Source organism: Anoplopoma fimbria, chromosome 19 (assembly GCF_027596085.1).
Source record: "Anoplopoma fimbria isolate UVic2021 breed Golden Eagle Sablefish chromosome 19, Afim_UVic_2022, whole genome shotgun sequence".
NCBI classification, from domain to species: Eukaryota; Metazoa; Chordata; class Actinopteri; order Perciformes; family Anoplopomatidae; genus Anoplopoma; species Anoplopoma fimbria.
In genome coordinates, this window is record NC_072467.1 from 14,270,832 (window position 1) to 14,293,437 (window position 22,606).

At 40.4% G+C, this 22,606-nt stretch overlaps 1 protein-coding gene across 1 annotated transcript in view; it reads right to left on the reverse strand.

The window, feature by feature from the left end:
* LOC129108280 (NT-3 growth factor receptor-like) overlaps positions 1–22,606 on the reverse strand; it is a 156,936-nt gene that overhangs the window by 78,399 nt on the left and 55,931 nt on the right. Inside the window, exons 4-10 of the mRNA XM_054620015.1 lie at positions 15,084–15,238; positions 14,649–14,791; positions 12,875–13,016; positions 5,900–6,012; positions 4,541–4,724; positions 3,084–3,107; positions 1,064–1,110 (exon numbers count right to left, since the gene is read on the reverse strand). Coding sequence (XP_054475990.1) covers positions 1,064–1,110; positions 3,084–3,107; positions 4,541–4,724; positions 5,900–6,012; positions 12,875–13,016; positions 14,649–14,791; positions 15,084–15,238 — 808 coding nt within the window. The remainder of the gene's footprint in view (positions 1–1,063; positions 1,111–3,083; positions 3,108–4,540; positions 4,725–5,899; positions 6,013–12,874; positions 13,017–14,648; positions 14,792–15,083; positions 15,239–22,606) is intronic.

Here is a 22,606-nt window from a genome sequence, read left to right on the forward strand (position 1 = left end):
TGTGAAACCAAACGTCAACATTGACTTACTTAACCTTACATTTGTTACGTATTTTAAGTACTGATCTAATGGCACACCACTAACTCCTAAACCTAACCAAGTGGTTTTGGTGTCTAGAACTATAGTTATATGTTTATACTTTCACAACGGTGAAAGTGTAGCAATTCACAGACAGAAGGGAAATAACAGGGAAGTGAAGGGACAGTTAAGGAGAGAGAAACCCAATCTTCAAACACTTGTTTCTATGCATCCCTCCAAGCTGATTTTAGTGAATCATTCATGAATTCCAAAAACATTTTGCCCTCTTATAGCGCTATGTCCTGATGTGAGGGCTCTAAATAATAAATTACTTCTTTGACTTTGAAACCGTAGCCTTATGTTGTTGGTAATTAGCCTTTTTGAGGCTATCGCCAAGATGCTACTGTGATGGCCCCACAAATTTTGATCATGGAACAAAGTCTACATGACGGTTTATTAACACACACTAAGGAGACTGAATGGAATCACACATTTGTATTAACAGTATTACTAATAGGCTGATACTTACACCATAATAGACTCTATATCTTGATTTATTGGGAGAGACCAAGCAAGACATTCAGCACACCCCATGTAGCCAGAATGGAATGATCCTTTGCTTCATAACCACATTTTTCTGCCACTGTGATGATTTGACTTTGAGATCGGCAGTGGAATCAGACTCCTTAGGTTGAATGAACGAATAGTCTTTTTTCTATTCAACCAGCTACAATACGTTTACTGAGGCTTTTCTTTGACAATGGCAGGACCTCAACTAGTCTTTTCAGGTAGAAACTAGTTAAAAGAGTTATAATGCTCGGCTCAAAAACTTCCCCTTGTTTAATACAGTCATAAATACAGGCCAGAAGGTAATTCACAGAACTGGTTTGGCAATATTGGTCGGAATAATTGCCTTTAGATATTTCCCCCAGCCTTAGCATTGATTTTCCAAAATGGGCTTTGTCGCTTTCCGGGCAAGAGGAAGAAAACACAAGCACAAAATCCCCTCCGAACACGCAACATGTTTAAGATTTCAGTCACTCACCCCAAAAGTATCTTCCTCAGGTTTGTGAGTCTCTGCTGTCGGGGTTACTGGTGGGATAAACACAAGAAGATACATACTGGGTTTGAAAGTCACAACAGTTTACAGGTCTGCTGCTTCTGCAGGGAAACTGAGCAGAGAAGTCATCACGTAAATAAAAAAAACTACTCAAATCAATGTGAACAGAGAGCTGCAGACAAAAGGAGGAGAAATACACATAACTCAGAGATGAAAGTCATGCAATGATGTTGTTATGGGCCAGTTAATAGACAGACGCTGGACACAATATCATCTATACTAGCAAGTCCAAGTCCTACTATAAACCATATCTTTGTAAGGATCACATTTCTGGGAAAATAGAATGATCCCCAAAATAAAACATTCCCATTATACTATAAGTGTATTGTTCAAATGCTAAACATATTTACTCAGACATACCTTGATAAGATTAGGAGTATTTATTTATGTTTCTGAAAACTATGACCCTTGATATACTGGATATGTATTATTCTCAAGCACCAATAACAGTATTAGCCTCCAAAAAAGGCTCTAGTTAAGACTGAATTATAATTCACAAAAGGAATTGGCTTTTGCAGCTGCTAAACCTGCATGAATAAGACTTATAGACGTATAAAAAGAAAATGTATAGTTCTCGAAGCACCTGCGAAGGGTGAAATGCAGTCTTTACTAAGCTGCTTTTAAGCATTCTATATTTCATAAAAATTGGGTAATATGCAGACATTAAGCTCAAAATGGTCCCCCTTTTTATGCAAATGACCCCAGTTGCAAAAAACGTCCAATTCACATTCAGATCCAAGCTAATAGCCACACGCAGTAGCAGTGAAATTATTAACTCCTTCAGAGAGTTAGTGGTGACTTGAGTGCATTTAGAAGAGCTGTCCGATCAAACTAATTTATTTTTGGGATGCATTGACAGCAGCATCATGACAAGTAAATAAATAAAGCTCCAATACATGTCATTCCTAAAATTCATGTAAACTAAAAACAAGATTTAAATAATAATAAACCTAATAACAAACCAGAGGCCATCTTGCAATGCCAATTCAGACCATGGGCGTAAAGTTGGGGGGACAATGGCCTCCTTCGCCGCCCCCACTTGCTCAGACCACACCCATCTTCAAACTCAACTACACACCTGTAAAGTTTTTGTGACTTCCTCTTACACAGTGGTGACAGTATCAAAGTTACTCAAAAACTGTCTCAAAAAAATAAGTAGAATTGAATTCATAGTTCTTTCTTATTAATGTCACAACATTAAGATCACCCGCATACGAGTGCTATTCGGTGCAGAGGTGTATACAGGCACTATGACAGAGTCTGAATCTGAGCCTGGTCTACAAAACTTAAAAAACATGAGTAATTGCGATAAGATGGCAAACATTTTTAGCAAATTGCACTCAGCTAAAAACTTCATGGCCGATTGTGCGCTGGTATATCATTATCACATTATTTTGTGGATTGGACCTTGAGACGGTGCAGATGTAGGCTGCGAGCAACGCGCCGTTCATTGTGCCAACAGCGGCCGCGATCCATTCTTTGTCAATTCGGTCGCAACTTTATTAGGTACATGTGTAAAATCTAATGCAATCCAATACAACTGCTCAGCCATATATTCTGCATTTGCAAGTATAAAAATTGTTGTATGATTGACAGAGAAGTATTACGTTTATTATTATTATTAGGTTTGCAGTGGTGGAAGTGGTGTAGCATGTATGGCTGAGCTGTCGTATTGGATTGCATTGGCCTTAATAGGTGAACCTATATTTAAAAAAGAGACCACTAAACATTCTGCCTGCAATGCATGCCTTCAAGAACTTTCAGTCTGTGGGATTTTTCGGGTCACGAGTCATGTTCTATGACAGAATAACATCATATCAATGATAACAAGCTTATTGTACTAAATGTAAGTCAGTGTGAGCGTTCGTGGCCTATACATATGTAGAGGATGTCATGATGTAGAGCTGACTCCTTCTTGACAAAAAACAAAAAAAACATCACTTACCATAATCATAGTCATTGTCTGCCTCTGTGGAAGATGAAAGAGACAAGGTAAAGTATGGAATCTGAGTGTGAGAACAGCATAACAGGAGATAAAAATAGTTAAAGCGGAGCAAATGTTTTCATTGGGTGTAAGGTGTGAAAAGAGCAAAACACCAGAAATAACACAGTTAACGAGATCTTCGCCTCTGGTCCAAATATAACTTAGCTCTCCACATCTCTTTCACACTTAGACTAAATATAAGCTTTATGTCACCGCATCATGCAATGCAAACACAGCCGGGGTGCAGCTGCTAAGAGGCTGACATCACATGGGGGGAACTGGAGCGCTGTGTCGACTGGAGGGCTAAACCAATCATGAGAAAGGAACGGACATGAGGTCACGGGGACCTTGACATTTGACCAATTAAAATCTAATCAAGGTGGATGTTTTCTACCAAATTTGAGAATATTCCATCCAGGCCTTCATGAGATATCGTGTTAATGCGAATGGATCAGACAGAAGAACAGACAACCCGAAAACGTTCAGCCACGGTTGTCAAGAGGCGGAGAGGCATGAAAAAATGGCCTCTTGTGATGACTCAAGCCAATATGTTAGATTTTGGAAATAAATAATCTTTTCAGATCATATTTCTCCCAATGGTCAGTCAAACTGTGCATCCTGATCATTTCCTTTACTATAAACACATTTCATTCTTTTTAATGCGTTTTTCCTCCTGTCCTTTCTGCCTGTGCTTTATTTCTGACCAAAGCCAGCCACATTGTCCATTGCAGTTGTTCTTGTTATGATGTGATGACACATCTGCTTGACTGATCACGATCAACAGAACTACAAGTACGGGCCTTTTGACTGTTCCTGGAACATGCATTGAGTATCATCCCCGAGCAGTGCCAAAAGTTTAGATTATTTTAAAGGCTTCACATAACCTTTTTTGTGGGCTACTTTTGTTTCATTTAACTTATCGTAGATATACGTAGGTATATTCCAATCAATCAATTGTGTCTCTGTGGAAGTAGCTGGCAACCTTAAATTTGGGCGAAAATGAGATGGGAAAGAGATATGCAAAATAATGTTTAATGGTTCCGTATTCCAACAGAGTGAAATCTGAAGGAAGTTGGTACTTTTTATTGTAGCTGCTTGTAAGCATAGAACAGATATCTAAAGAACGACAAGGAAAGCAAAACGCCAGCTACTAGACTGTATCATGACAATTTTAAACTTAAAACTTAGATTTTTATGTTTTACAGCCAACCATACACAGGTCAAACACAAAGTCACAATGTAAGCAGTTGTGTACTGCCATGGTATGTTAATATGTCAATAGCAGTTAGCACTAAAGGACTGACATGGTTTTGTTTTGATGGTTTTAAAAGGAGTAGGTTCAGATAGTTCTCTGTTTATCAATTAGTTTTTCTTTGATAGATGACAAACTCAACGTGCCCCTAAAGCTCCCAACTCACCAGCAAACGGTTTGTCCAGGAAGTGCCCGTACACGGTACTGGTGGCCACTCCCAGATAGTTGCTGGCCGTCAGAGTGTAGTTGCCGTTGTTGTGGTGCGTTGGGTTCTTAAAGGTCAGGCAGCCCTCTATGTAGTCTTGATAAATATCCATATCAGGACGCACATACTCAGTGTGGGATATTTCCTGAATGGGGAGAGAAAGAACGGTGACATCGTGTCATGAAGCCCTGGGTAAAGACTTATATCTGATGACATTTACCAACTAAACACATGTTGAGGTCTTTTTTTTTTTCTTCCCGATAGCAATTCTGGAGTATCATCATAGACCAGAGGTTCCCAAACTTTTTTTCTGTCAATCCTTTGAAAGCAAACCCAAACCCCCTACCTGATGCAAAATCCTCAACTTGTAAGAACTGTGGTGAAAAGTACAAAAAAAAGAACAATAATTTAAACCAGTGATTTTCCTCAGCTCTGTGAAACCCGACACCAGATGCTGGCGCCTGCAGCTCTGATTTTGGCCATGAGCTGATTCATTCTGTCTGGCCACTTGCAGCTATGTTATCCATTTTATATTGCTTTGAAAACATCTGTTTCAAACGCCTGTATTTATTCAAGTTTCTCGCCAAGAACAGAATTATACAAAATTACCTTTGAACACATCATGATCACATTATAATCTACCTTTCCCTAATACTCCTTTTTACTGAACAAACCTTGATAGCGTCATAATGTAACTCAATGCACCCTCGGTTAATGTTAGCCGTTAGCTCCGCTATTTAGCCAAGGAGGACTGTGCTGCCCACTGGTTGCTAAATGCTAAGCTAACAGCTAACACATACTAGCGCTCTTCCTGCCAATTTCTAACACAGATTTGTCTTTCAATTCAATTTGTCCACCGTTGATTAGCAGGATGGCAAACCTGCGCCCGTTGGTGTGGACGGTTGTATAAACCAAAGATAATTTCCGCACAACTTCTAATCCACTTCATTTCAGAGAGAAATATTGTTAACTTTACTCAGCTTTCACCCATTTATTTGACAGCTAAAGGTCTTGGTTATTTTTTCATACAAAACATGTCATCAGCCTCTTTAACAAGGTGAACAATCAATAAATGCACTTTGTGAATGAATGTACTGTGATTTTATATTTATTTTAATTCAATAGTGCGGTTCCATGTCAAAACCTAATACATGCATTGGTTTCTCTTTCATGCAAAGATTTTCATTATTTTCAGGTAAACGCATGAATGCTGAGAAAAAGCAGCCATGAAATAAAAAGCATGATATAGAAAATATTCACTGTACAATAGATTGATTGGATCGTGATTTAGTAACACACTGATGGATGAAACAAACCCACCTTGTCCCTGTAGAACCACTGCAAGGTCGGGTGGGGCGACCCTCGAACGGTGAACTCTATGCAGGTGTCATGGCGGCGTTCGGGCTCCTTCAGCTTCACGATGGAGGGAGGAACTGAAGAGACCACAGAGAGCAGAGGGCAGATGAGCACTTCACTTTTCAAATTGAAACAGAGGATGACATAAAAGTATTTCAGTGTACTTGCACCACTAGTGAAGCTTATATTGTCTGGATGTATTGTGGCAGCACATGAAAGAAAAAGGGAGGAAATAGGGAGTGATAAAAACGGGAGAGACCTTTATTATCATTTTAATATGCTCGTCTCATCACAATCTGTTCCAATCGATTTGGACTGTGTGTGTGTGTGTGTCTGTGTGTGTGTTCCTGCTCTCGTGTTTCTCCCTGTTGACAAACAAAACGGTTTCCGAATGCAAACACAATTTTGCGGCTTGCTGCAAACAGTGTCATCGTCTTTCCGCGGCCCACAGTGAGAAATTCGAAGCAGCACAAGAGAAAGACGATTGCTGTTGTTAGTCATTCCGCCACAAATGGAATTTATCCTCTCAAATGTGCACGCATGCACGCACGCACGCACACACACACACACACACTGATATATCATCAGGGTTGCTGGGATAAGTTTCACAAGCTCCAGATGCTCAAAACGATTTGTAGAGAATATGTCTGACATACAGTATATGCATCAGAGAGTAAAAAGACCTCTTGATAAAAGCACCCTTGGGTGTTAATAACCGCCCATTAAAATTAATTAGTAATGTTTAAGCCACCATTTTAGTAGCCAAAATAATGGTAACTACTGTCGTGTTTTAGCTGTATGGCTAGCACTCCCTGCACACACAGACCATGTGTTCTCTGCATGTAATTTCTGTTAGACCCCTCTTCATGTCTTCTTTGTGGATTCACTCAAGTTGAAACATTTTGATGTTGCAGGAACAACTAAATGTGCCCAGCCAATAGCAAATACAGGTCTATTTTCATCCTTGGCAAAGGCTTTATATGCATAAGCCTCAAAAGATGTGATGTTTTGTTTGAAAACTGCTAGAGCAAAGGTGGGGTCAGGGGTCACTAAATTTATACAAAAGGAAACTTTTGAAGACCAATAACATCCAGAGTAAAGTTCATTGAAATCCCGCAATCAGGTTTGAAGCTTTCCATAAATATTTGGTTTGACATGAGGGTTTAACAATCGTTTCTATTTTCATAATGTCCGATCGTGGCTGATTAAGATGGCTGATAGTTGAATCGATCACCAGGGAGCCAAAATTCCCAAAATGTTTTGATGTAGCGAAATACTCTGCTTCAATCCTTATTTGTTGGTGTTTAGCCTTAAAAAAACTGATTATTCACTGCGATAAAAATGTGTATCCCTATTGTTATTGAATGTGATTGAATGAGAAAAAATAAGAAAAGAAAAAAGACAATCAATACAGACTTACCCAGTAACGTCAACTACTCTTATGGAGCGCAGAGAAAATATTTAAAGTTAGTTAGTTAAAGCACCTTAACATTGGAAAAAACTATTGGCGACATACGTTCTGATCACCAATGGGCACAAGCCAATCTCTCATCATCTCAGGAGTTCATAGCTCATTTCTTGCAAAACACAGGGTTGCAAAACAAATTGCAGCTGAAGTCACTTTATGCTTCACAAGAAAAAAATATATAAATAGTGCATTCCTGTGCTGCAGTGTTCAGTAATCTCATGGCTTCTCATAACGGGGAACCTTTAGCAAACCCAGAAAAAAAAAACGCTCACATAAATGATTTTCCATGAAACAATTTTGATGAAAATTAAGCCCATATGTTGCTTTAAAACCATAGATGCAGATGCGTAGCAGCTGGTGGTGCAGTTTTGTTTTTTTTATTTCACACAAGGGAGCTTTGTATTGATAATGATGAAAACAACTTTGATTACATTTTTATGCACACATACCCTTTAATGTCACTCTGACTGTGCTGAATGTTTGTATCCATGTTTAATGCATTTGGTACCAAATAATAAATTAAAAAAAGCCACTCAACCGTGTTTCATAGCATGTCATGTGTTGAACACGAAATCAAGTCAATGCTATAATGTCAGTATTAAACAATTTTGTTTTTGGCCTGCATGCAGCATGGCCTTTTCCATAAACTCAACACATAATTATATTCCCCAGGAATCATCCCTGTAATTATTATTATTATTATTATTATATATTTCCAGTCACAATGAGTCCACCTCTGCTGAAGCAACTTTCTGCAGAACAGCTCGGTGTTCTCGGGGGAATCGATGAACGGGACAACATTGGCTGTAAGCCCGAGACGTGGATGAATGGGGGTGTAACTACGGCGGCTAACTGTGTGCTCGATGTCTAGGAGAACTGAGTGGGCTGATAAACGGCACTCATACAGAAGAAGTGGGGACATAGCACGGGAGGTCAGCTGTGAGGTCCCTTTGTGTTCAAAGACTATTAAGACAAGAAAAAAACAAATGCAAAGAGTTAGACAATGAGTGAAAATTTTGAAACAAATAAGTAGCGATAGAGAGTAAATCTACGAGAAAACACCAATACGTCATTCCGTCAACCGTTTGGATCACCAAATTCAATGCACATCTGTGTGTTAGCCTAAAGTGACTGTGGACAGCTGATCTTTATTTATTTTTGGGTGGGGGAATGTCAAATTAACTATGTAACTGCTGTCAGCAAGACACAAATTCAGTCAAACAACGAGCTGGAAAATCTAGCACACAGCTACCATTAACAGTCATTAACAGATGGCAGACAGACACAATATGCAATATCGAGGGAATGTGTGCAATGTAATTGTGTGGAAGAAGACCAAAGACATTTGCCAATTCAATACATACCATCGCTCTTTTGGAACAAACAGAAACTCAAACTGTTCCGGGAAAGATGTGCATAAATATCACCTAATGTGGATTGCTTTTGGTTTCTTTCTGTACGTGTCCAACCTACAATTTGTTCCACACTGAACCAGGTTGGGTTTCAGGAGGGGCTATGGCCAGTTTTTCTCATCATATAATAATCTTCTGATTATTTACTCCATCAATTGAATTGTTTGTATAGCAATTTAACAAGTAGCCAGTCCTGTACCAGGTCCTGAGTCGGTAACTCCAATGGGTGTACTGAATGTTAACAAAGATTATGACCAATTCAGTTGCTCCAAAGTCACCAAAGTAAGTATTAGACCCATTTTTCAAAAAACACATATCTTCAGCAACTTCTGGCACTAAAATGTCATTTTCCCAACACACGAGAAAATAATCTTGTTTGAGACCTTTCTTTGGTCACTCACTTACGTTCAGGACAGCCCCCAGACGAAATATGGCTGTAAGCGTTGTAAATATCTTATTTTAGAGAAGCGAAAATATAAATATGCTAAGCAAATATAAACCAAACTGCTTTCATCCATCCAAACAACGCTCACATAACTTAAAAACCAGGTGGGGAAATGGGGGTTGTGGGCAATCATGCCTTGAACAGATCCATTTTGGAGACAAAGAGTGTGTCACAGTTCTTCCTCCATACTGTCAGTAGTTCCATACTCCCTGTCACTCTGTCTCACTCACCTAATTGGCTCACTCTGTTCACCTGCCTGTCACTCTCTCTCAGTTCACTCCGGCCAGTTCCACTTCCAGCTCTCAGCCCAGCCCCCTCTCTCTCACCACACTCTCCCTCACTCACCTAATTAGCCTCATGCAGTGCACCTGTCTGCCACACCCACCTCATCAGCACAATCCCTCTCACCTGCTCACTCTGCTGCACCTACACCCTGCAGTATAACATCTGCAACCACAACCACAGAGACACCGGAGCCAGCGGCACATCTGGAGGAGCCTTGCCGATGCCCCACTCATTCACACACTCGCTGCCAGATCGTTCGTTGCATTTATGTCAGACCTTCCAGCAATTTCCCGTGGACTGATTTCCCGTTGCCGACCCTGCCTGCCTGTCTGGACTTCCCTGCCTTGCCTGTGCCCTGGTCAACGACTCAGCCTTCTGTCCCCTACCACCGGATTCCCCTACCTTGCCTTTGCCTCGGTTAGCCACCTTAGCCTTCTGTCCCCGACCACGAGTTTAGCCTCCGCTTCCTCTGGTTTCCATCTGCCTGATCCCCTGCCTGTTTCCCAATGTGAGTCTGACCCTGCCTGCCTGCCTGTCTGCTGTGTGCTCAGCTTTAAATAAAGCTCCAGAACTTTATCTGTCTCCTGGTCGTACTGCTTTTGGGTCCACACCACATCCGTGACAGAGTGTATACCATTTTGAACCATTGTCGCAGCTTGTAATGCTCCAAGTTTGTAATAGAGCATTGGGAGTTATCAGCAATACGACAACGTGATACACATAATGTAGGGGGGAGGGCACATGTTCTGTTTGTTCATGTGTTTTTTTTTCATGGTGATGAGACGAGACATTGCAGAGTAAGTCTAAAAGAAAACTGAACCCGTGGCAATATGGCAACATTTTGTATTTGAAGCCGAAATAGAAGTCAAGTTAAATGGTTGAAATAAAAATCACAAACAGTGTGTCGTCCTGCAGATTGTGGCTGCCGCTTCACTCTCTGCTTCTTCTTCTTCTTCTCATTTAGTGTTTATCCTCAGCCAGCATACATATTGTATTTATGCTTCATAGCCCATTTCTCATCCCTATTGACTGCATCCCTGTTGCTATATCATTACACGTATACCCACTGCTCATGAATCAATAAGCAATCCAACTGTGTCCAGATGCACAAAGACACACGGCTGTAATGTGATGAATATGTTATGGTCTGAGTCATCTGTCCTGCCGGTCCCGCCATTAAAACTACCCGAGCTTCAAATAGTTGCCAGTGCTCCATGAGGGGAATGCTCAATAATCAAATTCAGTGAGCTTATGAAGGCAGTGGGCACAATTTTGGCTCATATTGCTTATCCGCAAAAAACAAGTTTCCAGTTCAGAGCAACTTGGAGTTTTTTCCTCAGTGGCCCCGTGTTAAAAAAAATTCAAGCCTCTGGGTGTAGTCAGATATATATGCATGATGCGCGGGTGGAGCTCGCCCTGAGAATAGATTTGTGCATCAGTGAGTGTGTTACATTATCATCCACAGGTTTGTCGGGTCCCTGCCGTTATTGTGTAATAATCATAGCAGCATTTGTGATGACATGATAATTCCACTGCTGCTTTTATGTACTATAGGTTAGTGGCATTAACCTGCAATTTGTCACATAATGTCAAAAGCTCAAAATTTATTTATGGGGATTAAATACACAAAAAAGGGTGTCAATGCTGTTGCTGGACTAACCAAGAGGGCTCGTGCTGTATTTGGATGATGCTTTTTAGTAAAAAGACACTGGATCTGTCTCTCAGCTTAATCTTTGATTAGTGCTTTATTTAGAAAGCTATGAAGAAATTCATAACGGCAACGTAGACAAAAGATCCACTGGCTCCTTAAAGGGCCGATGTGTAGGATTTGGAGCCATCTGGTGGTAAAGTTACAGATTGCAGCCAACTGAAACTTGGCCCATTTGCCAAGCCTGTGGGAGAACTATGCTGACAGACGCCAGACGTCGTTTTCAAGCGATTATATTCTCAATACTTCTATTCCATTTCTGCCGATAGATACCCCTAAATGCTACACACTGTCCCTTTATGATTTAAATTCTAGTGCTTAACGTTCACGTATGAAAGCTATTGTTAAGCTTCTTGTAGAAACTCTCAACATGCTTCCCTAAACAAATGTGTAGTTTGTACATTCAAGATAATATGGAACATGTGTAACTATGTTAAAGTATAAAGCTTGCAATATTCTCTCTCTCTCTATATATATATATATATTATATTTTTTTTTTATTTTTTTCTATTTTACATATTTTTATTTCTCTCATCAAATACCAGGCCAAACCAAACAGTGAATGTATCTATAAGTATTACCACAAACACTGTACTTTATTTTGACTCAATCACACGAAGATACTCACTAAAGCACCAAAGGTGAAAAAAAAATCCCCAACAGATGCACTTTTTCCTCTTGAATAACTTATAAACTACAGTAAATGTTGAGCCTATTGGCACTGAGAGCCACACTCAGAGGAGTTTATTCAGAAAGTATTGAAGGAAGAGCTAACACAATGTTGGGTTTTTTGTCAAATATTTTGGAGTAATGACAATTTCTTTTAACCTAAGTGCAATTAAGAAAAATGTCTTTAGTTGGCAGAAAGAGCTCTTGTAAAGCAAAATGTAATAGCCATTTCAAGCTAGTGAATTCAAGCTAATGAGTGCTGACAACTCCAAGGCTAAGACCCAGTGGCCTGGCAAAATAGATGCTCTATAATCGTCATATTGGAAAATAAGTAAATTGTTCAGTAAAAATAAATACAATGAATTAGAATATGAGAATTTGCCATGTAATTGAATTAAAAAAGTGTTTTTAAAAGATGCCATTCAAAAGGTTGAATGAATAATCAGGTTATCATTAGCTGTAATGAGACTCAACTGTGCATTCAACAGCTGACGCATGCGTTGTCCTCCATGATGTACTATAGGCGCAACGCTTGTTGTGGCCTTTTAATTTGCCATGTGACAGGATAATTAATCAGACCCATTCATGCAAACAGCTCCTTTTGTAGGTCACATGAATGTAAACACACCGACGCGTGGCACACACACACACACACACACACACACACACACACACACACACACACACACATACTCTGGAGGTCAGATGTGTATGCGCCGTAATGATGATGGATAGGCCTGTTGAGCGCTATGATAACACTAATAAGTGTTTTCCTAGAGTCACCATTAAATTGAAGATGTTACAGCCAGACAATGGCGTGTGTGTGTGTGTGTGTGTGTGTGTGGTGTGTGTGTGTGTGTGTGTGTGTGTGTGTGTGTGTGTGTGTGTGTGTGTGTGTGTGTGTGTGTGTGTGTGTGTGTGTGTGTGTGTGTGTGTGTGTGTGTACACTCACAGTGAACATTTAGCTGGACGGAAGCATTGGTCATGCCCACGATGTTGGTGGCGGTGCAGGTCAGCAGGAAGTTGTTGTCTTCTCGGCTCACGTTGACCAGCGTTATGTTGATGGAGTGGATGGTGTTGTCATAGACTCTGGCCTGGAGGGGACGGCAGGGTGGAGAAAACAGAACGTCTGAACTTATCTTATCTTATCAATGACAGCAGGCAGCTTCACTAAGGTTATAAGCATCTTAGCTAGCTAACTAGCCAGCATTTAGCAAAGGTTATAGCGCCAATGTTAGCACTATGCTGTGTCAAGCCAAGTTCGCCGAATGGGAAGGACTAGTTACCATGGTGTTATTCTGACTTCAACCATATCCTCACTGTTAAGCTTGTACTCACAGCATTTGAATAGCCTACATTAGCTACTTTTACAGCACTACATATATGGAGTGGTTCGTCAACATGGGAAACCACATACAAACCAGCTGTGTGTGTTTGAGTGTTAATATTGAATTTTATGTTCTGTAGATGTAACTGCCAGTGGTGGAGGATTTCCAGCTATTGAAAGGATATTGTAGCTGTCAGAAATTCCAAATGTCTGTTTCCTGAATCACAACTTGTAGGCTGACGTTTTTTTTTTTTCTTTAAACCTTATTTCATCTATTAAAAATGATTAAAAACAACAACATTACATGTGACTATCATTTAGCTGTCGTTCCAAAACAATTGACAGAGCTGTTTGTTGTGTATATGCGTGTGTCGATGCGGAGCTGTCCGTAGTGCTGAAATGGTGCAACAAGCTAGGCATTGTTAGCCTAATTGCTTTTCATGGTTGTAAGTAGAACTTTCAGTCCTACTTACATTTGCTGAATTTTAAAAATGTATCTAGTGCCTCCATAGTGTAACGTTCTTATGTGAGTGCTCTGATTAATAAGTGTATTCTTGGATTTTGAAACGGTAGCCTCATCTTATTGTTATTTAGTCTTGCTGAGGCTGTCGCCGAGATGTTGCTGCCAAATTTGAATAATGGAATGTAGTTTACACAGTGATTTATTCATACACAAAAGAGATTGGTGAAAGCACAAATCTGTATTAACAGTCAAATTAAACGGATGCTATTTATACCAACATAGGTTGTACATCATGATTTACTGGGAGAAAATGAACACCACCATATACCATAGAATGGAATGATCCTTTGTTTCATAATCACTTTTTTCTGCCACTGTGATGACTGAGATTGGCAGTTGAATCAGGCTCTTTGAAAGTGGGGGTCAACCACCCCTCGACCAGTTCATGTTCAGTGTAGACAGGGTCTTTGTAGGAATTAACAGAATTCACAAAGACATTTCTAACAATACCACAGTACGGAAGTCAAGATGGTGGAATTCATGGATGTAATGGAAGACAAAACTGCCATTTTGTCCTAAACGATCTCACAATCTAACAAGCTAAAGTCCATTAATAAAATAAGACTTTGACACTTCTGGGAAAAGCTCTCCTTACTGTACGATGTTTGTTTCTGCTGGAAAGCGTGTCAATGATTGATGTCGAGACAGACACACATCGGTTACTGCCAGCAGTTTGCTGGTATCGCATGTAAAATGCAACACTCAAGTCTGGCTGGGTGTTTGCCTCACTGTGTGTGTGTGTGTGTGTGTGTGTGTGTGTGTGTGTGTGTGTGTGTGTGTGTGTGTGTGTGTGTGTGTGTGTGTGTGTGTGTGTGTGTGTGTGTGTGTGTGTGTGTGTGTGTGTGTGTGTGTGTGTGTGTGTGTGTGTCTCCCAACCTCTTGTGCATTGATGGAGTGCAAGCCATTCACGGGCCAGTCCACCTCGGGTAACGGGGATCCGGAGCCGTTACAGATGGCCGTCACTCGGTCACCCTCAACAACGGTGAGGTTGCTGTGGCTGACGCTGATGTCTGGCAGGTCTGAGAGACAAGGAGAGAAAATATAATTCTATCCATATCCACAGAAACAATATTTTCTGTGTCATTTCAGAAGATTTAGGCCTCCATTGGAAACCAATGGGCTTGGAGCTGAGAGCCAAAGTCAGGGTAGGGTTGGCACATTATTGGTTTTCTCTTTCTTTTTTGTGTGATTTATTCAAAAATAAGAAAGATATAGAATAACTGCAGCTCTATCCTTTAATCAGCTCTAACACAAAAATCAGCAGTCAGGTTCCCAGGTGTGTTTGTGTGTCTGTGCACTCTTTAAACTCACCACAACTGCTAATGTTCATGTCCTGCAGCAGTATCTTGATGTCGCCGTCAGCACAGTACAACTGTTGGCTGCTCAGCCCCGCCTCTCCTCTCTGTTGCCATAGCTGCAGCCAGCGAATCTCACAGCCGCAGTCGAACACCACCTCCTCTAAATGACTGGAGAGAGAGGGAAAACAAAAAAAAAGACAGAGAGAGAGAGCATTGGCAGTATTAGTGACGTGATAAATCTCATCACTGAAATCACCTACAAACTGGACACCTGGGGGGGCGGAGCATGTTCTTCAAGTCAAAACTCCTGAAGAAAGTCGCGGCGGGACTCTGAGCAAACGAGTACCCGAGACCTTCCCTTCGACCCTTGTTAGGTGAAGTGATGGGGGACACCTTCAGCAGGCCCACAGGGACCCCCCACACCCACACCCCCTCACGCTGAGACAGCTGAGTGTGTAAATGTAGTATTTCCCAGTGGGCCTGAACTATTCTGGCCTAAAGTACACACACTGCCGGCTCAGAGAATGACAGAAAGTGGATATACACACACACAGAGAAGAAGTTAATTCAACAGCACTTCATCCCACACAGGCATAAAAATAAAAATCCTGGAATGAATGGAAGCTCACAGATTGGTGATTATGTAACACCCCCAGAGCATTGGGGGGGTTTCAGCAAAAAAGTGTATTTTGTGTATTAATTCTGGTGGAATGTGTCACCCCAGTAACCATTCTAAAATATAACTTTCTCATCAGTCATCAGCGGGCATTTCAGATAGTTTTGGTACCTCCTGACAGCAGAAAATGGTAATGAAACTGCTAGAGAACAACCTCCTTAGATTAAACTACAGTGCAACTACTTGAATGTACATTTTTATAAGTCTGAGCATTCCGAGCACATTCAAAGCACCCAGTATCTTGAGGGAGCAGGTTTGAGCATGGTTATCGTTGGGAGATGTTGCGGTTAACATTGTTACACGTGTCATGTGACATGACAAGTAACACGTGGTTAACGTCCTGACTTGGGCGCTCTTCATGTGCAATACTGCATGATTTGTGCAAGACGTCAATCTTCTACAGGCACTGTAAACATATGTGATTATACAGGATCCTTATGTTTACTAGAGGTACTAAGTCAATTCCCTACTGGTAAATTTGCGTATCATACCTTTTGGATATGAAATATTACACAGCACACATGACATCTAAACATAACAAAGTGCTATATAATGCATTTCTAACCCTTTCTAAATTCCGCACAGTTCTTGTCAGAAAAAGACACTGCATTATCACATTTTTTTACAGTGCGGCTGACAGTGTGACAGAACAGCGACATCTCACCGTCTCTAGGATTAATCCTTCACCTCGCTGAAATTCGGAGCAGGAAGGTTTATGAGTATCTGTCCAAAGTAGGAGGGTTTTTTAGTCCTCTGTTTATTTCTAGTGCTACTGCTAGGGGTGAGTGTAATAGGGGCTTGAGAGATACGGGCCCTGTGTTTTCCAATATGACTATGCCAAGAGTGGCTTCACAATAGGTTTTAGAAGGAGGACGAACCTGTTACCCACTCCTAGCACTAGTTGGATGGGTAACCAAGATTAATAAACATGGAGCAGTAACTCGCTAAGGTAAGGCAAAGATTGGCTTCTTATAACCATGACAACAAAACTGGGAACCACAAACCCCTATTTTCCAATTTAGACGCTTCTTGCTCCATTTATACACTTAAAGGCCTTTACAAACCGGGAGATGTGACAAATAAAGGAATATACTCACCAGAATTTCACATCAAAAGTATTCATACCAAAAGCTATGTGAATTTGTGACTGCTGTGACACTAAAAAACGTTCTAATAGTTTGATGCAGACGGAGGACCAACTACCAGGATCATATTGACCCAGTGCAGCATCTGTCAGTGTCTGAGATACACTTTTGCATAGTCTACACTATTCCTGTTCCTGATCTCTATACCCTGTTCCATTTTATCAATATCTTTTGGAGGGCTCATCGAGCTGTACTGAAGTATGCTATACCAATCAAATTGCCTTGCTTTGCCTTTTGTGAGCCATTATTCCTAAAACCAGAAGTTGTTTTAGGAAAGCGTAAACAAAGTGTTTGACCAACTGATCAATACTGTCATTCTTCTTCTCAAACATTTGATTAATTTGGACAGTAAATACAAACCAGATGGCCAACCTCCCGAGCTCCAAAGCTGATAATGCCCATGTACGGACGGCGACAGCAGCTCGATCATCCTATGATGGTTTTGTCATGGCAACAGTTTCTCCATCCTCCGTCCTCCATTGCTCCTGTCTTAGCACCACCAACATACAATGCCAGGAAGAAAGAATCCTCACCAGGCAGGACATCTTTACTCATCCCCACAATCATTTTAAAACCACGACAATTCCATTCAAATTATCTAAATTGTACGTATTGTTGCTGTCGGGCCCTTGGTGTTCTAGTCGTTGATTGCCTGCCTGATTGCCCATTCCTTCCTCTTCTTTGACAACCTTCTGTCTTGGCTAGGTTGCCTGTTATTAGTTACACCTGAGTTTGATGTCTGCTACAGGTTGGGAGCCATTGCTTTAACCACATCCTTTAAATAATAAAAGTAATAATACAAAAAAAAATGATTACGTAAATAAATGAAAAGCGGATGTACATACCTAGGCATACCTGTTCAAATACACTTTTGTTATTGAAATAAAAGCCACATGCTGTGTAGTTCCCATGGTCAGGAGTACCATTACCTTTTTATGTTCAAACATTGCTTCTTACATTTTCAACTTGCATATCATGCACGGAAAACTGAAAGAAACTCAAATCCACAATAGCCTTTTAGTAAGTCAGGGTCTTTCGTTTATGATTAGCAAGCATCTTAAAAGTATTAACAATCAGTTTCAATCCAAATGAAAAATATTGTAGACATGAACGGCGGTTTCCTGGTTAAAGTCCTTTCTTGACCACACATCCACATCCATTCTATACGGACTGAAAAACGTATTAGCGGTACGTGAAAAACGTAACATAATCTGTGAGAAAATAAGTATTGACAATGCAGTCTTGATGTATGGGAAAGTTATTTTGGTCACAACACCATTTAAAATGGCAAATTCTATCCATTCCAATGAATTTGTAGTTGGGGTTTTTTCTCACTTGGCCAGAGTTTATACCACTTTTTCACCCGCCATTGACCAAGAGCAAGCAGCCTTGACAGTGCTGACTTTAAAACTCCTCTGGATCTGCTGTACAGTTCACTAAAACAGTTACAGAAACTTCCAGGTAAGACCATCTGTATTTGTTTCAGTTGGACTAAAGGTAAGTATTAGAGATAATTTCTGTTAAATTGAATTTCAAAAGCCCTCCATGCTCCCATTGACTGTTCCCCGAGAGCATATCAGAAAAGCAACCAGATAAAAATACCAGAAGTTCCCTTTAAACAGGGTTTTATTCTCATGCTGAGTTTCTGGGTTGAGACATTATTTCAGAGCAAAGACAGGACGTTATCGAGTCCCATTCGGTCCCGTCAGACATTTTATTTTCCACCCTTGTATCTTACTGAACTGATGAACATGCACTCCAAAGCATTCCTCTCTGGCATCTCTGTCCTGTGTTGTCACATACATCATCAGTGGACAGCTATTCCTCCATGATGTCACTCTTTGTGGCTGATGGGAGATTTGTGACACGGCTGTATATGTGAGATTCATGGAGGTGTGAAGGACGGTGAGAGGGAACGAGGTGGCGTCTTTTTGTTTTTTTGTTTATCCCCCTCAGTGAAACAAGTAGTTACACACCCTTGAATTGATTGTCCCGTTGACGGGGGTGAGATTGACGAATAACAGCGTCTGGATGGTTTACTGAGGACAGCTGTAGGTGAAGGACAATTGTGTCGCCATCTACACATAGACACATGCAGTCCCACACACTAATGGGTTAGGAATAAATACTGTGTGCATGGACACATACGCATGGGTCTTCAATACTGACAAAAAGCAGGAGATTATCAATGAAAAATTTAACCAAATACATTAATAAATAATAGATTAAGTTAAAGTTCCAATATGGAGGATCTCTAGTGCCTCCTGTGTGACGTCAGTCGCTTCAATCATGGGAGACAAGTGAATGGAGAAAAGGTAATTGTTTATTATAACAGATGATAATCTTTGGGGCTTGGACTCTGTGGGGAGCTTTGTAATGGAGGGGCGTTTGCAACAAGCAGCAGCGGGATGAATTCCCCCCATGGAGTCCAGAATCTGGGGGTGGTGGCTGATAATGAGACTGGTAGCCTGAGGAAATGGATGAATCTGCAAAGACTCGGCTGTGATTGGGAGGTGGAGGGCCCCACTATTAACAGCAGCACAAACCAGAGTCCAGGGACCCGCCCCGCCAACCGGACCGTCAACACAAGCTCCGCCCCACAGCCCGGAAACGCAAATACTATAATAACCATACACTGTTAAACAATTCAATTAGGCTGCATGTGTGAAGTGATCACTTTGGGCCATTTCATACATAGAAATAAAATACTGTATTTTCAAACGAGTGTAATTAAAAAATGAATATGTTTGGCTTATTCTGATAATATGGAGCAGCACATCTCCACAGCTAAGGGCCCTGATTGAAGCTGCTCTCATATGGCAGAGAAAAACGGAGCCGACACAGAAAGCAATCTGCACTAAATCATCATTATTTTCACTTTATTTGAATAGCCTATGGGCCTATTTATTAACCGACAAGGGCGACAAGCCCAGCATATTCAATGTTTTACCCAAAAATGATCTGGACATAACATAAAGAAAAAATACCACCTGTAGATCAGCTATTTTTGCGGGTCACCCGGCAGGTACCAGCAGGTGTCTGAGTAGATGGAGAACTGCAGCCTATCATAACCAACAATAATAAATGCTAAACTTTAGTTTATTTAGTTCAGTTAGTTAAGTACATTTTCTAATGATTTTTACTAATTTACATTATTTTAAGAGTTTATGGTTGCTCACATTGTATCATTGTGTATACTGTATTGAGTATTCTTTGATGATTACCAAATAATGTATAAACCTTTAAGAAATGAGTTTGTCAATAAACATAAAATCAATAAACATTTCATAGATAGATGGACCAGATATTTGTAACACTTTGGCAATAAATACTTTGTAAAGCACCTATAAACATTATTAAAGTCGATAGCTAATCATTTATCAATGTCTCATTATATAGCTTTTTATTTTTATTTTATCTTGCATCTTTTATTTTATTCATCTATTTTCATTTATTTTATTTTATTTTAACTAATTCCTTTTTCTTTTTTTACTTTTCTTTTTTATACCTGTCAAGCAATCCTTCCAATTTCCAACTAAATGTGTTAGCATCTTGTCATCTAAATACTTTGGAGTTTTTAGTTAGTTGACTTGCTTGACAATCCCTTTTTGTACCTTTTGTCAGACTTCAGAGAGTAGTATACTCACTGTGTTATACACTCACAGACAGACAGACACACACTAACACACACACACACACACACACACACACACACACACACACACACACACACACACACACACACACACACACACACACACACACACACAGCAGAGATGGAGTATTTCTCCACCACCCTGCAGGCGTGCGGTGATGAATGCTAGCTATCTTGTGTTGGTATGTCTGCTGAGGGGAAGGGGCAAGAGTAATGAACATTTGTTGATCTGAACCCCGAGCTGATTGCACACCACACACACACACACACACACACACACACACACACACACACACACACACACACACACACACACACACACACACACACACACACACACACACACACACACAGTCCCCTGCTTATACCAAACATTGAGATCAATAGGTGCATTATTACAGCCTCAGCCACAGGTTTGATAAATACAACAAATTGGATTTGTCTGCAGAGGGGTAAAAAAGCCTCAGGACTGGAATCCAGCCTGTAATACACAGAGTAAAAGGAAAAAACTGACTTGAATGGAGCCAAACAGCAAACTAAAGGGTATCCTCAAAAACTTTGATTTCCCAATAAGGCAAGAAAATAGTTTTCTCCTTATAAAGTTTTTTTTCTTTTCAGTTTTGCAGAGGCAATTGTTCATTAGCGTGTGAAGAAAAGTGCTGAGTATGCTGCAGCCCCCACTACTGGCCAGACTGAAACACAGTGGAAAATATATTTACTTTTTTACATATTCTCTCACAAAAAAAAGCTTTAAAAAGTTTCCATTCAGTTGCATTATTCTGTTATTTGTAAGTTTGACAAATATGGTGAATTTGAAGGAAAAACATATTTATGTGTTTTCTAGCTCAGTCACTTCAATCACTTCAATTAAAAGTGTGGAGGAACTGCTGAATATAATTGGCCATAGAAAAAAATGCACAAAATAACATTACTTTATCTCCCTCTACCTTTTACAATTGGGATTATTTTTGGCGCCGCTGTCACAAAAACAACCGCATCACCTTCATTTTCTTCAGAGCCTAACAACTACCAACGCAATGTATCCTCATACAACAGTTAGCATGATGGCCTACAAAAAGGTACTGGCCTTTTTCTACGAAAGCCAGCAAAACGTGTCAATTACCACTTGTTAGATGCATACTGTCTCATCAAAATAAACTTCTGTCTTAGGTTTAGGCAACAAAACTACTTGGTTAGGCTTATGAAAAGCCCACCATTTGTTGGACCCATCCACCTCCGTTTCCTCCCGCCCTGTGTTGGCTTTTGCGGTCTTCATTCTGCCTCATTGGGATATCTACAGATTACGGTGCAGTATTTTTCGTAGCTATTGCTACACATGCTGGATTAGACCAGCCTGACCAACGACGTAGTTAGCATCATGGCTACCCCTAGCGGCCTACCGTCCAAAACAAGAAACAACCGTAAAGATGCCAATGTGAACTAGAAACCGTGATCTCAGTGCTGTGATAACGTTTTTTAATCTATCTCCCTCACCACCCTCTTTGACTCCTCCATCAATGTGGTTATTTTTGCCGGGTACAGTTTTAACTTTAACATTACTTTGCACCTGGGGATAGCTACTATAGCTACTGGGGATAGCTATTTAGTTGAGTTGTACGCTATTTAGTTGAGTAGCCTCCGAGGAAAATGCTCTTTGGTAAGCAGTGATGCAGTGTATATCTCTAGGGTCTTTATTGTGAAAGCTAAAACGGAACAGTGCAGCAATAACGCACTGTTATTGACAATGTGGGAGGCTAAAATAAGTTTGCCGTCCTGGTTCAGACTACTGAGCCTCTGTGTTATTATAATAGCCTTCATAAGTATAGAAGCAACTCAAGCGCCATCCTCTTCCTTCGTGTCAATGGACCCTCTATTTTCTTGGGAGATCGCTGCCTGGTAGAAGATGGAATTACATAGTGAAAGCAAAGCTAATAGAGAACCAATCTAAACACCAATGGTATCATTTCTTCATGGCGATAACATTGTACAATAAATATTTACTTCATTCTATCTGTAAGTAGCAAAAAGAAAAATTTCTATTGCCACTTTGTATAATCTAA